General features: G+C 38.9%; 1 protein-coding gene and 1 long non-coding RNA gene across 2 annotated transcripts in view; one reads left to right on the forward strand and one right to left on the reverse strand.

The window, feature by feature from the left end:
- The window catches only part of LOC145932522 (uncharacterized), a 147,668-nt gene that overhangs the window by 101,729 nt on the left and 29,448 nt on the right, over positions 1-16,491 (forward strand). The gene's annotated exons all lie outside the window — the stretch shown is intronic.
- Positions 1-16,491, reverse strand: part of LOC145932514 (tyrosine-protein kinase Dnt) — a 79,039-nt gene that overhangs the window by 46,572 nt on the left and 15,976 nt on the right. Inside the window, exon 2 of the mRNA XM_083031503.1 lies at positions 5,545-5,672. Coding sequence (XP_082887629.1) covers positions 5,545-5,672 — 128 coding nt within the window. The remainder of the gene's footprint in view (positions 1-5,544; positions 5,673-16,491) is intronic.

The raw sequence follows: 16,491 nt of genomic DNA on the forward strand, positions 1-16,491 counted from the left end.
GAGAGAGAGCGTTGGCTCTGACTTATATACAAGCAGCCACCCAATGTCTACTGAAATCACCACACGCGGTATGATAACACGGTGTAATCTACCGTCGTTAAATCCGGCACAATCACCCCTCCGTCATTGTCTCCCGTTACGTAGCGACGAGCGTGAACGTCCTTCGACACTGAAATCTTCCGTGAATATTTCAGGAAAATTACCGGCGCGCTCGTCGGGCCGCTCGGGTTTCCAACGATTATGTCGTATAATCCGCGGTGAGTGCGTTTGTCACGGCCCGCCACGACGACGGCGGCGGGTTGGTGTCGGGTGTCCCCGTGGGTGATATTCCCTGTTATCCGAAACACGAGGCTGTTATCCCACAGCACTTACCATACGTAAGCGTTGCGATGGCCGGAAGAACGGACGAGACGGACGGATCGTCGGGGAGGGAGGGGACGAGCGGGAAAGCCGGTCCCCGGATTACCGCGGGGACATTAATCACCTCCGCGTCAGCCAGCGTGATCTCAGTGAATTTGCAATTAATTCCAAATTGCCGTCATCGTCGCGAGGAGTAGTAGATGCGCGAGCGCACGTCGTTTACATCGTATATATCGAAACGGTCCGATGCGAACGAGGTACGATCGCCTCGGTGATGAATGAGCCGCGGCTTCGATCTCATTAATTAACGGAAGTGGCCGGAATTCGATGGAATTCGCGGATGTGGATTATTCGACGAGGCGAATGCCGGCCGAGAGCGAATTGATAGTCGATATGTTAAGAGGGATACGATTTTGGAGAAATTGATCAAAGTGTTCATCTATTCTTTGTGCGTAAAAATATTTGACAATGAGTGAAAGATTAAGACTGGGACTCTCGAAAGCGCGGTAATAAATATGCTATCAATTGCTTTCAAAAATATATTTCATATTTTTCAATAAATTTAAAATAAAGTTTTTTTTTAATTTAGCAACGATTTAAATTGATACATAGGTATAAAGAATATATATAAACTTTATCCGTGAGTTAAATAAATTACTAATTAATCTAAAAGTAAATTCTATATTATATACACGAAAAATCATCGATAATTTGTTTGCAATAATATTCTTTCGTCAAATGGTACAAATTCAAAGTACCTACATTTACAATCACCGCCGGGGTCCAATTATATAAATGCACCCTTCACATGATAGACAGGACATACGCACATCTAATTGAAGAGAAGATCCCTGACAGATCATCAGACATGTCAGCCGCGATAAGACAAGGGCGACAGATCGTGACTCCTTCCATAAGGGAGCGGCGCCGGACTCGATGTGGGTTACAGTAATATCTTTTTTTCCTTACGGGGAAAGTACGCCCCATCGAGTTCCCATCGGCCCCGAGAGACCAACGGTATTACAAGTAATTGTCGCCCTGGGGAGGACGCAGATCGACCCTATATCCACCCCAACCCGATCTCGAAGCGAGATGGAACGAGGGTGAGAGAAGAAGAGGCAAGGAAGGCGAAGGAAAAATAGGTGGCAGAGAGGAAACGAAGAAAAAAGGATAGAGAAAAAAACACGACACGGAAGAAAACACGGTTCGCGGAAATGGAAAAGGAGGAAAACGTAAAAGGGAGGCAAGAACGTGGGAGAGAATAACACGGAATGTACGAAAAAAAAAGGATAAAGAGCGGATTCGTGAAGGAGAAGGAGAGGAGAAGAAAAAACGTAAAAAAGGAGGTTGTAAAAGGTCTGAAAGCGAGCGGAGGGAGAAGGAGAAGAGGCACGACGTCGCTAGACTGCGACACCCTTCTACGTTTTCCAGCGCCATATCGTCAGAGTCGAGGGGAAAAAGTAGCCGAGGAACTTTCGCCTAACAAGTGGATGATTCACAAATCATTCCCGATTCGCCATCCCCCCCAACACAGATGAGAAACTTCGTTTTCAGTCTATATCCTTGCCCAGAACGACGAATAACTCGCATCTCGCTGCAGGCGACCAATCGAGAACGGAGGAAGACAGAGGGGAATGACGGGAAGAAATAAACGCGTAATGCTCTCCGATTCGCCGTCGCGCGAATCGAGAACCTAATCGAGGGTGCTATCGCCTCGGAGTTGCTTCCGCCTTCCGTGTTACTTCGCGATCTCTTTTTTCCTCCCAATGTCCTCGCCTCGTTCCATTTTTCACTGTCGCAGTCTTCACGTCTTGCGAGGGCAATCTCTTAAGATGACATCTTAAAAGTGAAAAATAGCGTTTCCTTCCTGTTCGTGCCGTCAACAACGAGGTCGCCGACGCGATTCCGTCGACATTTCGCAACTCGAATACCGGAGAGGAATTATGCACATGAGGGCATTTCGTCGCGATACGCGATCGATCCGTTCGGTGGGGGACAGATCAATAAATGTGGAGCGAAGAACTAAGTGTCATGACTCATCGATCGAAATGGCCGGTTCGGATGACCGGATTAGTCGGAACACACATAGTGATATCTGAAATGGGAGATCCTTTCGTCTGATCACACAGAATGCGCAAACCATACATTCTGGTGAGTCAGAATCACGAAGGACGTGTAGCGTTTCCACGATAGAGGAAAAGTTCTTGCTTTTGATAGACTGATAAAGCCGGATAACGCTACGCTTAATCGAGTTGCTGCTGAATGTACTATGAGGCACCATATCTCAACGTTTACATATGTATTTCCGTGTTTTTTGCCCGTGCTTTTAATAGGCAACAAGAAACTTCCAACATACTCATAAAAGTACTTCAACATATTACTATATGTATATTTATATATTATTGCTAAATTTTCACACTTTTTTCCAATGTAGAATTTAAAAAAAAGATACTTTATTTTAAAAAATATTTTTAGGAACTAAAAATAAATATTTAAATATAAATGCAATATATACACGCACAAGAAAGTTCTGTTTTTTTCAAAATTGATTTTTTTTAAGATCTCGCGAAATACCTTGACGATTCTATTTTTTAATTTAACATCGATTCTCAACAGGAAAACAATTTAAAATTAATTAAACATTCGCAAAAGAATTCTTTGGCGGATGCAACCATATAAAGTACACCGTATCTACAACCGAAATTAAGCGATCAATTTCTGTGCACATTCTCATTCCGTTGCGCGCGTTTTGTTCTTTCATTCTTTTGTGCCGGCTACGATCGTTTCTAGAAGCGAGACTCTTCCATCGTATCAAAAACGAGCGAGAGATAAGGCGAAACGACGGGTCTTGGTGATCACGGAAATGGTGCGATTTTGCGCGGTTAACGAACCTATGGATAGGTCCACCAAGATAACGGGCGAGAGTGGAGGGACTGGAAAACACTCTCCGTGGGATAAGGCGGGTCGTTGTGTTATTCCCGCAACGACAATAAAGCGCCTACCCCGTAATGGTACCGGGAATACGTTGTACATCTCTACGAGCGTGTAGAAGAACCGTCTTTTCAACGATCGCGACGCGGTCGTCGCGTCCAGGATTCGTGGCGCGGACATATCAGCCTTTTACGGACGCTCGTTCTGAAAATCTCGAGATTCAATGAAACCGCGATATACGAGACCTATCAATCTATGAGTGACAAGAAAGAACGTGTCGACGTCGTCGAAAGTAACTTTACAATCAATTAACCGGAAAGAAATCGATATAATTTGATATTGAGGCTCTTTATCATATAACCCTTATATGTATATTAATCTAATGATAATTCTATTAATTTAGTTGGTACAGAAATATCGGCAGAATATAATATTTAAAATAGTAAAATATATACACATGTATATTGTATATATGTATAAATATTTATACGTAAAAGTTATATTACATCTACTGGATTATAATAAACGATTAACGTAAAATAATCATTTATTTATATGTTAATTAAAATCCTATTGTAATATTTAGTTGATTTTATGAATAAATATTTCAAATATACGAATATTTCTCGTTAGAGATTTCAATTAATCAATTTACATAATTATTTCTCTCATTATGGGCAGTAAAATATTTGAATACTGTTGTATTTTTTTATGAATTAATCATATACTCTCATTCTATTTAATTATCTCTTAGATCCGTTATTACTTCGTGTTTCATTTAATTCATTTAATTATTAGCCGTTTTGATAAGTTAATATTTTAAAATAAATATTAGCTCTTTGTCATTTTTCTGATTATTTTTCTTTATTATTTTTCTTTGATATTTGAAATAATATGAGAAAAATGACACTTGAAATAATCAATGCAAGTTTAAAAACTTCGGACATTATGTCAAATAGGAATTTTTGATTAGTCTTTTATTATCTTAATTAATAATTTTAATTTTTACATTTTTAATGAATATATTCTCATGTTTCCCTATTATTTTCACAGAAAGAATTTTTCAAATATTTTATATTTTAAAGACGAAACATTATTTAAATGATTATTTTCAATAACCTGCGCCTGCGCTTGAAATATAAATATACCGTTTTTTACATAATAATGTGCCTAAGAAAATATTCAAAATGCTTGGAAATTCGAGCAGACTTGTGAAAAATAGATGTTAATCGTGCCACCGGTATGTTCCATACTTTATAATCTCAAAGAATTTTAAAATCTATATGTTTCAAAAAACGACTATTACACAGGTGTATGGTACTTTACATCTCAGTATTTGTCAAAGGAAAATCATCAATAACTAGTATGTAATAATAAATAGATGGAAAATCAATCGACAAAGGTTATTACAGCAGTTACGATCAATTAGATACGCATAGCGGTAGTTACGGGAATGGAGATTTCCTCTTGTCGTTTAACATCGAGGCTCGAGGGAGAGCGCGGCGGGCGACTTTTCGCGTTTTTTCGCGTCCTACATCTCGTCGCGAGAGGGGTTTCGAGGGCGCGTTCGGTTTCCTTGGTGACCGAAGGGAGCGCAAAACCGAACCGGCTCGCTCCGTCTCTTTCACGCTCACGCCATCTATTTGTATTTCATATTGATAGAGTATTGATACAGCCCTGTACCGTCGTGTACAACCTCGCCCCGACGAGCCCCTCTTAACCCTCGGCTCGGAGCAACCCCCGGTAAACCACCGTGACGGGCCACCAACCCGCAGCAAAACGTAAACGAGAGAGGATAGCCCCGTGTGTTACCGTTCCGGCCGGGTCACGTGTTTACTTTGTTCCGCATTGTTGCGTCTCGTTAATGGCCGGCAGAAACGTTTTCCTCTCCGAGCACAGTCGGGAGAGATCCGTTTCAATGTTTTCCCCGGCGACGACGCGAATATGCATCCGCGTCGTGATTTCTTTTGTAACGCAAGACGTAAGAGAGGTCTTGAAAAAGGCTCCGCCTGGATGACGGAAGATACCATTTCCGGAGAGAGAAGACGCGGTCGGTTCTCTTTTCTGCGCTTTTGTAATAATATCGCACGACGTAGTATACATACGTATGTATTAAAAGAGCGCGCGGGGGCGTTTTCAGTTTCCAGTAAAAATATCGAGCCAAGACGAAAATAAATAAATAACATTAAATTCGATGTAAAAACTGTAATTTGTAAGCTCGAACCTCCTTCTCTCGTGAATATAGATACATACCGGGTGTTCTACGAGGCTCTGCCATGAAAATTCTAGGTCCGCTATGTTCGCCGGCACAGGAACGACGAAATTCATCGCGTACGTGTTGACCACCCCTTCCCGCACGTAGTACAACTCGGCCTCGAGTCCTGAAAGCAGAAAAGCGAGGAGTGTATCGATTGGGCGATCAATTATGAAAAAGCTGTATATCGTGTCGTCGCCGGCAAAGTTTCCCTTCGCCAGACCCCGATGAATCGACCGATCGCAGCCCACGGCACGTGCAGTCGCCCTTCGTTATAAGTTGAGGACATTGACCACAGTCGCGTCTTCTTTGCACGAAGTAGCGCAGTTGTACGGAATACGTTTTCCTATGCAAACTTCAGAGACGGAATAACACGCGAATTTGTGCGCTTCAGAATCATTATCGTACTTTTGGTACAATACTAATGCGATCTTTCTTATATTTTGATTTTTATGAACGCACTAACGTATCGTATTTATTTTAATATTATTATTACACTATATACTTATAGCTTGTAGAAAAATTGTTAAATATTTGTCGAAAAATGATTAAATATTTGTTGGAAAATTAAGAAAAAGAAGCGAACACACAGGAAGCGAAAAAATGCCAGTCTCAAGCGAACGTCAAGACGCGATATCGACGTGGCAGGTGAGTGAGATCTAATGCGACGATTATTGTCGGCATATATATATATATATATATATATATATATTTTTCTACACGACGCGGAATCGTCTCTCGACGATGTCTAGCAAGAAATAACCACGAGGATTCTAGAAACGGATTTATAATACGGATCCCCGTCGATGCCAGATATATCCACCCTCTCTTTCTCCCGTTCTCCGTTCTTCGCAGCCTCTTTTTCAGTGAGGATCATGATCTGAAAATTCCTTCTGGGCGCTCGCACGTACAGTCGCGTCTCTCTTCGCCTCCCTTTTTCACCCCCTCCCTTCCTTTTGCTCGAAAAATCTCCTACGTCGAATAAATACACAGGGATCTGAATTTTCCCGGGCGATCGGATGCGTCATCTGTCTGCCTTCACGTATGACTACGCAATTCGATATCACGCTTGCGAACAAGCTCTATCAGACGTATCTTACATATCGTCATATTCGACGTCATGTGAACCGTGTGTGTCGCGTGGTCGCGATAAAATTCCTTTAAAGAAGCGAGAGATATTCAGATCCGGAGTGCAGCACAATCTCGGTAGAGGAGAAGCGTATAAAATGCAGTACAAGAGAGAAAATGAAAAAAGAAGAGAAGAGGGAGGAAGAAGGGGGCAAAGAAGGAAAGGACGTACTATAAATCTCTATATCGTAGAGAGTACGTTGTGAGCGAGCGGAAACAGCGCACGTGACTTGGTAGAAATTAATAGTGTTAAAAACCGAAAAGTTCTCTGCCTCCTCGTAAATCGTGTTATTCGCTCTCAACATGTTTTACAGATTTACGCGCGCGTTTTAGTTTGCAGTTGTAACGAATAAATGGCACTCTTTCAATGACACTCTTTTGTTTCTCCGTATTTGTAAATTTGAATTGTTACGTAACATGTTTTGTCGAGGAAAATATTTTTATTATTCTCTAAGCGCTGCTATTTCATACATCTTTACATATCAGTACGATTGTATGTCGAAGTCATGAAAGTTCTGACTGCAGTAGCAAATGAGAAAGATTGTCTGACTCTACAGCGAATTCTACTACTGCGCTTTTGTGTTCTCGGTTCCTTGATAGTCAAAGGCCTCTATTAATTCCTTATTTGCGATTGTCATGTATTCGTATTCATTTCTAGAAATATATTAAATATTTTATATTTCCCTTAATGTAAGAAAAACACGAAAAAAATATAAAAATATAATATTACTATTTTAACGATATTCTGAAAATTGTTAAAAATAGAAATATTTGTGTCTAGAACCATAAGATGCTTTTTACTATTTATTCACGTACAGATCTATGTTATCTATCGACTGCATAATAGATTAATAATAAAATTGGAAAGTTCAAAAATCGTAAAATGGGGGGGTTGTACATAAAATCTGTATTTCTGCGAGCAAAGCGTCGAAGCGAGACGCGAACGCTTGTGATACGGTTTAGCGAGAGCTTAGCGTTTCGTGAATATATACGTATACATTGAAATGCTAGTAGTTGAAGTTTAAGGCGGCATCGCGCGAGCGGGGAGTCGAGGGTAAGCGTAGTAAGAAGATTAAGTAACTTTCTACTCCGTGCCCCGGGTCTTACGGATAGAAGACTAACACTCGGCAGAGAAACTGATAATGACAGTCGGCCGTGTATTAAGCGAAGCATCCGCGAAATCGAATTAATCTCTCTGTACTCCATTTTATTATCAGGCGTTAATCCCGACTAAAGTGGAGAATCGTGTCTGACTAAGTAAACGCGTTACCACTTCCAAATGAAACTCATTGAAAATAGCGCTGTCTAATGATATTATGTTTCGTGGGTGACATAAGTCCTGTTGCATATTTTTTTAAACATATATTTTATAATTATATTCAGAGAGTTTTGATAATTATATTTATAAGCTGTATGAGATAATGAAATTGTTTTTCGTTTACGTAATTAAATAATAGTAATATATAAGAGCGAGTCATGCTATCAAATTTTCATATTAAATTAACGCGAGTCTCATTCAAATAGAAAATAATTCCATTGCATGTATAAATATAAAATTTTGAGGCGAGTTCCTTTCGCAATGAACATGAAAATTCACACCCGATCCATCGTAAAAACAAAATAAACTACATTCTCGAAGGAAACTCTTCCCCACGCTAACGAGAAAACTCTTTACTGTAAACGCCAGCGAGCAATTAGCTTTCGGTTCCGGCCAATTAAATCGCTCGCTCGCAAATGACTGGACACAAAACAAACAACCGGAAAATCGCGAATCTTTATTGCCTATCCACCGCGTCGCGAAATAACCGGGATGCAAAGTCTGGGATATTTATACGTCAGTTTATCAGTCGCAACTATCCCGCGGGAATGCCGCACACGTAAAACGGAAACGGCTTCGAATATGGCCGAAGAAGCGAGCGCGAGCTCGCCGAGAGAAAAAGAGAGGAAGTATATACATTGCGCTCTCGCTCTTTCTCTCGTATAGAGGAGGTTCTGAAACACGAAACTCTAACACCACGTGTTCGAAAGCCAGGGGTGGAAAATATTTCAAGAAGATAAATCTTAGCCGATCCCACGAGGAATGGAGACGCGCAAGCAACTAACTCGGGGTGGATTAAGTTCCGCGATATCGCCCGCGGGGTTTCGAGTATAATACAACAAATGGACATAATCAGGTTGCACTGCACGCAATGGCAGACCGCTGCATTATGTTGTCGAGATTACGCGGATACCGAATAGACGACTCTCGGATCGTTCCGTAAGTTTCATTTCGCGAGATCACGCGGGATCTTTGTTTCGACATACCGAAAAGTTCCAGACTTTGCAACCGAACGTGTAATTATACCACAGCCCACGTATGGTTTCACGCCGGTCTCGCAGCCGTATAAAATAACCGTACAGAATATCCAATTATAATCACAATGGAGTCAAATATCTTGGAAACTAAATTAGATTGGTTTTTTTTTTTTAAATATTTTATCTTATGGTTTCGGGGAGAGAGTGATTTAAATCAAAATAATTTTTCTGCCAGAGAAAAGAGGCGGTGAAAATGATGTCAAGCTCATCTTCCTTTTTAACTGGAATTATACGATTTTTTCACGGATATTGATTTTCCTAAATTCTATATGTATATAAATGATATTGGATCGTGAAAAGTTGATCGTTTTTTTAACTTATTTTGACATTTTATGACATAACATATAAAATACGAAATCATAAAATAATATAAGAAAGAAAAATTTAATTTAGTCTAAAATATATTTGACTCTGTTAATTATAATTGGACATCCTATAATATAATATATGTATATAAGAACCAACTTTATTATATGAATGCGTGTTCAAAAAGAGAAGTAATACTATATAATATGTACTCTTTTGTTTGATAAATGAGCATTTTTTAAAGAGATTTCGACAAATTTATATTTTTATTTTGATATTCTTCATATTTTCTGAATTCTTAACTTTTATTATTAAAGTTGTGAATAAAAGTTCTCATATATATATATCAGGCATTTAAAAGTTTGTTAAAAAATAAAATATTATTTATATATCCTCTTACATATTTAAAGTTTCAATTTTAATCTTACTTAGATATATTCATAAAACTGTCATATTGCATGGCAATCGTTTCGCAGTTTTTTACACTTGAGTCTTCAAAAAGTACTTGCATATAAAAATTTCCTTCCAAAGCATGGAAATTCCACAAGACAAATTTGAATGATGCGGCACGCGTACACGCGAGAGCGCACGTATAAATATCATTCATTTTATCTTTTATTACATAGTTTGTATCCCTTTCATATGATAAAATCGCGGTCAAATCCATCAAATCTCGTGACGTATCTTCCACAAGCACTCGCGCGAGATCATGGCGGGTCATAGGGCGATCTATCAATTTGCCGTCGGCTAGCTCTCCTGTCTTATCCCACGGGAGATGACTCTCCACTGGAAGAGAGCAGAGAGGGAACAGAGAGGATGGGATAGGTTATGAGTGCTTCTTCAGGAATGAAATCTCGTCTACGAATGGGGGGCTCCCTGCTTTGATGGCGTTAAGTAGAATATCGTGTTTGGCATATGAAGGACCAACGACTATTTTAGGCCATTAAAGTAAAGTGCGATTTCATTTACTGTGTTATCCCTCCCGATTATCTTTGAGCACACACACAAGTATATACCATCTCTAAACACTACAATTATCTTGTTGGAAAAATTTCGATTGTCAAATAATTGACTATTAATTATTTGCTAAATAGGTTTTTTTCTATTTAATTAAATACAATATTTAGAAACTTGTTAAAAGATTTATTAACGTGAAATTGACTGTACATGTCGTTTCGAGGCAGAAAGTCTCATTCTAGAAGCATATATCGTACTAGGAAAATTGAATTAGCATAGGGATTGACGTTGTATCGCAGACTGATGCGACGCCAAATTGAATTTGAAATGAACGCGCGCGAGTAACTGCATTTCGTGCGATGTCCTCTGTCAATAACGTAAACAGTTTGTAAAGTTTAAATTTTAGAAACCGTGCTCCCAAATAATATTAACGTTATTTCCAAAACATTGTAACGTGAAATAAATTCCGTGGAATTGATAAGAGAGAGAGAGAGAGAAAAAGAGAAGCGTATTTCACATTAGTATTAATTTCTCGAATCTCTTTCTGCGAAATTTTTATTTGCATGTAAATTGAATAATATTCGAATTAAAATTAACCCAATGCCACAACTGTCTCTCGCCTTGTAAAACTAACAAGTCTAATTTATTAAGATGATTTCACGCTCCAACGACATATGCTTCTGGGATCCGTTCGCTTCTAAAGCCGCGGCGACCCATTAACATTGCACGCTCCGCGTAATTTGTATTCGCCTAACTATCGGGCTAAGCTAAGCGACGAGGATGTTCTTCAAGCGGATATTCCGGAGGCGCAGACGGGGAGGGAAGACACGCGAGGGTTCGATCAGGGTCAGGAGCCAAGGTAAACACATTAAGGATACAACATCCTGTATAGGAGACACATCCCGCCGATGGGGAAACTCGACGCGTATGGCCGACTACAACGGAAATTCGAACGTCTCGCGGATCGCCGGAGATGGAAAAAGTCGTGCTGTGAATCGATATATATATATATGTATATATATATATATATTGTATATACCCTGGAAACTAATCTCCTGCGCTCGGTTGTTCCCCTCTCTTGTTTCCCCCGATCGTCGTTTCTACTCGTTTACCCCTTCGTCGATAACGTGTATGCTTCTTTCCACCATATCGTGGTCCATATAGTATTTACGCGCGATACTCGACTCACCCTTTGTTTAACTTTGTCAATTTTGTCGCGGATTTGTGTGATTCTTCGAATGCGTCTTACTTCGCGATACTTTGCCAAGAGATTTAGCGTTTTATTTGTTGTAATATAATGATGATACTCGTGTAATATCTTTTTATGTTCGCCCCTTAAAGACGATATGCGATCGCGATAAAAGTGGAGACAAAAATTTTATATGTCATGTAATACAGAAAAAGCATTTGAAGAAATAAGATACACTGTATATAATATACATATATATACAAAACATATATGTCAGGATACGCATATATATTAAAATACGACACATAAAATTATAAATAAATTTCCCCTTAGATTTGAATTTTTTCGCGAGTTACAAATCATCCAAAATAGGCTTCATATAACAGATTTCATATTTCTGATCAATAGATTCAATATCTTCGTAGAAAATATTACATATATTTCTCATCAAATTCTGTACGTCCGATCGGTCGAGTCATTGTAATTTTTTTTATCTGCGAGACGACTTGCAAATGTTGAACTCTAATGATTAGAGAAACCGCGAGGAAGGAGATCGATACTGGTGCATCGACCGAACGCAATGCGGCAGCTCGGCACGACCTTGAGCAGTTTCCACGATTCATTCTATCTGGAGTCATTTATCGCGATCTCCGTCTTCGCGAGCAGAGCGTGTGCGTTTGGAGCCGGATGGAATTCCGGAGGAGTCATTTATTGTTCCCGGGACGCGCGTAGAAGCGCACGTCGACTAGTCGAATTTGCAATAAAGAAGATAGATGCGATGGAAGGAATATCACCAGCAGCTAATCTTTTACTTTTCCATTCCGCTCGGTCTTCCTCGCTCATTCGTTATTCATTAGAGTCCACCTTGTTTCACCGGCAAAGCGATACGGTACGAGTTGCGTTTCACTGCAAAAGACTCAACGAGGATTTCAAAGGTACAAGTAGCCGTAACTAGTAGTTACTCTCGTCGCGTGTCTTGAGGTAAAGACAGAAATTTATTATATATCTATCTATATTAAAAATGTATCCCTAGTTTATACAAGCAAATGAAAAATGATGATATGACGTACTATCTTAGATTTCTCAGAGAGAAAAAGAGAGAGAAACTGTTATCGATAAATTTACGTGGCTTACAGATACTCTTCATGTTTTTCCTCTTATATGCTTTTTTCTTTTTTTTTTTCTGGTAAAAATGATATCAATTTATTTTAAAGTGCAAGAGAAAAGCAGACTATTACTGTTTTATTTTGGCAATGGTTAAAGTGCTTACTTTCTGTCTACATATACAGTTCGTATTAAACCGAAGTGAAGAGGATGTAATAAGCAAGAAGCAGGGGTCGTTTGAGCAAGCTGACGTCACTTTTCGCAAATTATTTCGATCAAGTCTAAACCAAGCTCCTTGCTCGCGCGCGTTTTCTCTGAAACTTATCTACACTCGTACAACACGTACAATCTCCTCTCACGAAAATCTTCCTCCGTTCTGTAGCCGGCTTTCTCTTCCCCTCGGTTCGTTTGTATAGTTTTCGACGTTTCGTCCGAGGTTTCGCCGGATAGTCGGATATAGCGCGAAAGAGCCAAGGGCGAATGCCGTGGAAAATCAACGATGGAGTAGAGGAAAGAAGAAAAAGAATGAAAAGGGGGAAAAACAAGAAGTAGCGAAGAAGAAAGACAAAGCAAAAGGAAGCGAACGACTCTTTCGGGACGATTGTTCCTCGGACTTGGCCGCGAAAGAGCGTCACGACGCCGTCGTCTAGTTGAACGGGATGTTTGTCTTTAATTAAAATCAGTCGCAACTCGTCCGTCCCGCGAAAATTCGCCGTTGCTCCCCTTTTTCCTTTCCCCTTACCCCTTTACCGCTCTCCCCCTCCCCCGGTCAATCGCTCGTCGCTTTGTCGGACAGAATTCTTAATATTCAATTATCCCCCCCGTGCTTTTAATTAGTCGCGCATGGCTCCTCGGGCACGACTGCTCGAACGAGTGGTAATCGTTCTAGCCAATAAATTTGTTGTTTTAGGTAGATTGAAACATTTATTAAATATTGATCCGATGTTACGAGAACGAGGTGAATATTACACGATCTGCCTCGTTACTCAATTATTGAAATTCGTTAATTTCCGGAGCGCGACGAAGGTAAGCGATAACTGACGAATCGGCGCGCAGTTAATTTAAACGGTTCATATAGGATACGTAAGCAATATTTAGGTTTCGCTCTCCCGTCGGGAAGTCCACGTATTTCGGATGAGTGCCCTGTCTACACAGACGATGAGCTAATGCAGATTTAACTTTCGTTTGTCGTAAATTTCTTGTGCAACGCGCATTCTCTCTCTGCCTCTTCATCTAATCATCTCGCTTTGCTTATTTTGCAAATACACAACTGTTGTATAGCTGTGTATATACTAATTTGCATTGCATTTACATTCGTTACTTACAATTTCAATAGAAACAGAAAATAAATATCAATCCGTTGGTAAGAAATAACAGAAAAGAGAGAGTTGAAATTTTTTTGTTTATTTATATTTGATCGTCATGAAAATATCATTAAAATTCATTCTTCGCTCTCTTTTTCTCTTTCTAGTTTGAATGTCTTTTTAAATAAAAAAAAACCCAAACTCTCGATCATGCAACATGTATAAAGGTTTAATATTGATAAAAAAAAAAAAATAAATTTAGAGGTTGATATTAAGTAATAACGAAAGATTCCTCTATTCCTCTCTCAACTCTTGAAAAAATTAAATTATTCAAAAACCATTTGCGCTTTTGAATAAATAAAATTTTCCTCGCATGTCGTTCCTTTAACAATTTAATGCCGAGTGATAAAACCTTCCTGTTTCCTCAGCGACAGTAAATAGTTGAAGCTATAAACAAACGGAAGGTGGCTGGCGCCGTGAAAAACTGTCCTCGCAAGAGAGGCGGCGATGGCGACCGAGGGATGAATGCGAAAGAGCCACCGCGATACAAGAGCTTTCATTACATCGAGACTGCAGCTGCGCAGAGAAAAAGGTCATTTTATTCTCTTCGTCTCTTTGCCTGCTATTCTTTGCCGCGGAAGTATTTTAGCGCCAAACCAAGTGAGAGACTATTCACGAATTACTCGCAACACGGATTTTTCTTGGAAAAAAAGCGCATTCTATGTAAATTGCACGATTGCAGTGACGCTCGTGAATCGATCGTCATTGTTTGACAGTACGTGATGTATTCCTGACGAAAGCTTTGAATCAGAATCGACGCATCGTTGAATGCAATCTACATTCTATTTAATAGTAAATAGATTTCATTCAAAAAGAAGGAAAAAACATATCGATGTAAAACGTTGTCACACTCTTTAAACGCTGAATAATACTATAAAAAAGATTAACAACAATTTTTGTCATTTTAATTTCAGTTAGAATTCGCAGAGAGAAGGATCATTTTTTTTCTCTTCTCAAAGATAAAAAGTTTCAAAAAAGAAATAAAGGAAAAAACATCGATGCAATCGACTCTCGCTTTAATAACTGTCAAAGAAGTTGCGATTTGGTCTAACATGCTTCAATCTGACAAAATGAAACTGACGTCGCGACACGTGCAGCCAGATCAATACACACATCGGTACGGAAACCCGTTGAGATTCGTTAGAACGATCAATGTAACGAGGCAGATAATGACCCAAGAAGCAAGAGAGAAATAATGGCGCGTTTGCTCAAATAAAACGAACACGTGTAATTAGCGACAATTATCGCGATAGAAGTAACGTCGATGAGATTCAAACACGCGGATAGTTTGTTAATGAACGTAATATTGACGACACATCAATTAATAGAACATACGTTAAGTGTTCCATTAAATTTTACAAACACATACTATATGTTTGATGCTAGTATAAATGCTCCATTTAATTAAGCTAAATTAGGATAGTGCAATAACGTTCCTCGCAGGAATTGCGAAATCTATTTTATTAATTAGCTCTCTCACGCGCAATATATTCCTATATACTAAAATATATAATTAATTTAGAAACGAAATTATTCTCCAGAGAGGAGAGACGAGAGAAATTGATCAATATTCTTGAATCAATTTATTACTTAGTTTTAATAATATTTCTCCGTCTAAATTTTAATTTAATTCTCTGCGAATTTTTCTTTATCTTCAAAAATGTATATTTCGTGTCATTAGTTATATATATAACTATCTGATTACACAACGATTAATTATCGTGTTCCTCTAAGTAGCGAACAAATTAATAAACTAGATTGCTAATGCTATCTTGGCGTTATTGCGAAAGCAGTTAATCTCTCTAACTCGCCTACCATCAGACGTTTTATCAGCGATCGTTAATCGCCCTCGAGTGACGGTACTTCCTCTCCGTCCTTCCCTTTCATGTCCCAACCCTCCTTCTTCCGTTGCCCTTCCTCCTGTCTTGGATGACATTCCTCGGAATGCACATTCATTGCAAGGCTCAGCAGGACTGCAATTTGATTACTTTCCTCACAATGTTCTACTTTACAATCGGCTGGCCATTTCCGAGTTTGCATAATCAAAAGAGGAAGATGAGCATACACGGAAAGAAACATAAAGTGCTTCAAGTTTATTAAACTTGCTTTTATCTATAAATTTCTTAATCAACTTGTTTTCTCTTTTAACAAAAATAAGAAAGATATGATATCAAAAATAAAAAGTTTCCATAAATTAAAGTTTCAAACGTTACTCTTAAAAAATTTCCAAACACATTTTTGAAAATATGAAGATAAATAAAGAGCTGAAAATAATTTTAATAAACGTTTGCGAATGTTTGAGGATTAGATAATAAAAATTGCGAGAAAAGATATAAAATAAGGTCCCATCAAGTTTTGTTTAAAAAAGTTCAATCTCATGTCAGTCAAAGAGTTGTAGTGAAAAAGTTGTAGTTGAATCGGAAATTGAAGAGTTTTATAGGAAGAAATGGTTCTCGATTTGCAAAGGCTACGAGAAGCAGAATTTTCGATTCTCTCGATTCACTCTCCCTCTTTTTTTTTATTCGCTTTTCTTATGAAAAATA

Source organism: Prenolepis imparis, unplaced genomic scaffold (assembly GCF_030444845.1).
Source record: "Prenolepis imparis isolate NDT839.2.m4 unplaced genomic scaffold, iyPreImpa1.0 SCAF_2, whole genome shotgun sequence".
Classification (NCBI taxonomy): domain Eukaryota; kingdom Metazoa; phylum Arthropoda; class Insecta; order Hymenoptera; family Formicidae; genus Prenolepis; species Prenolepis imparis.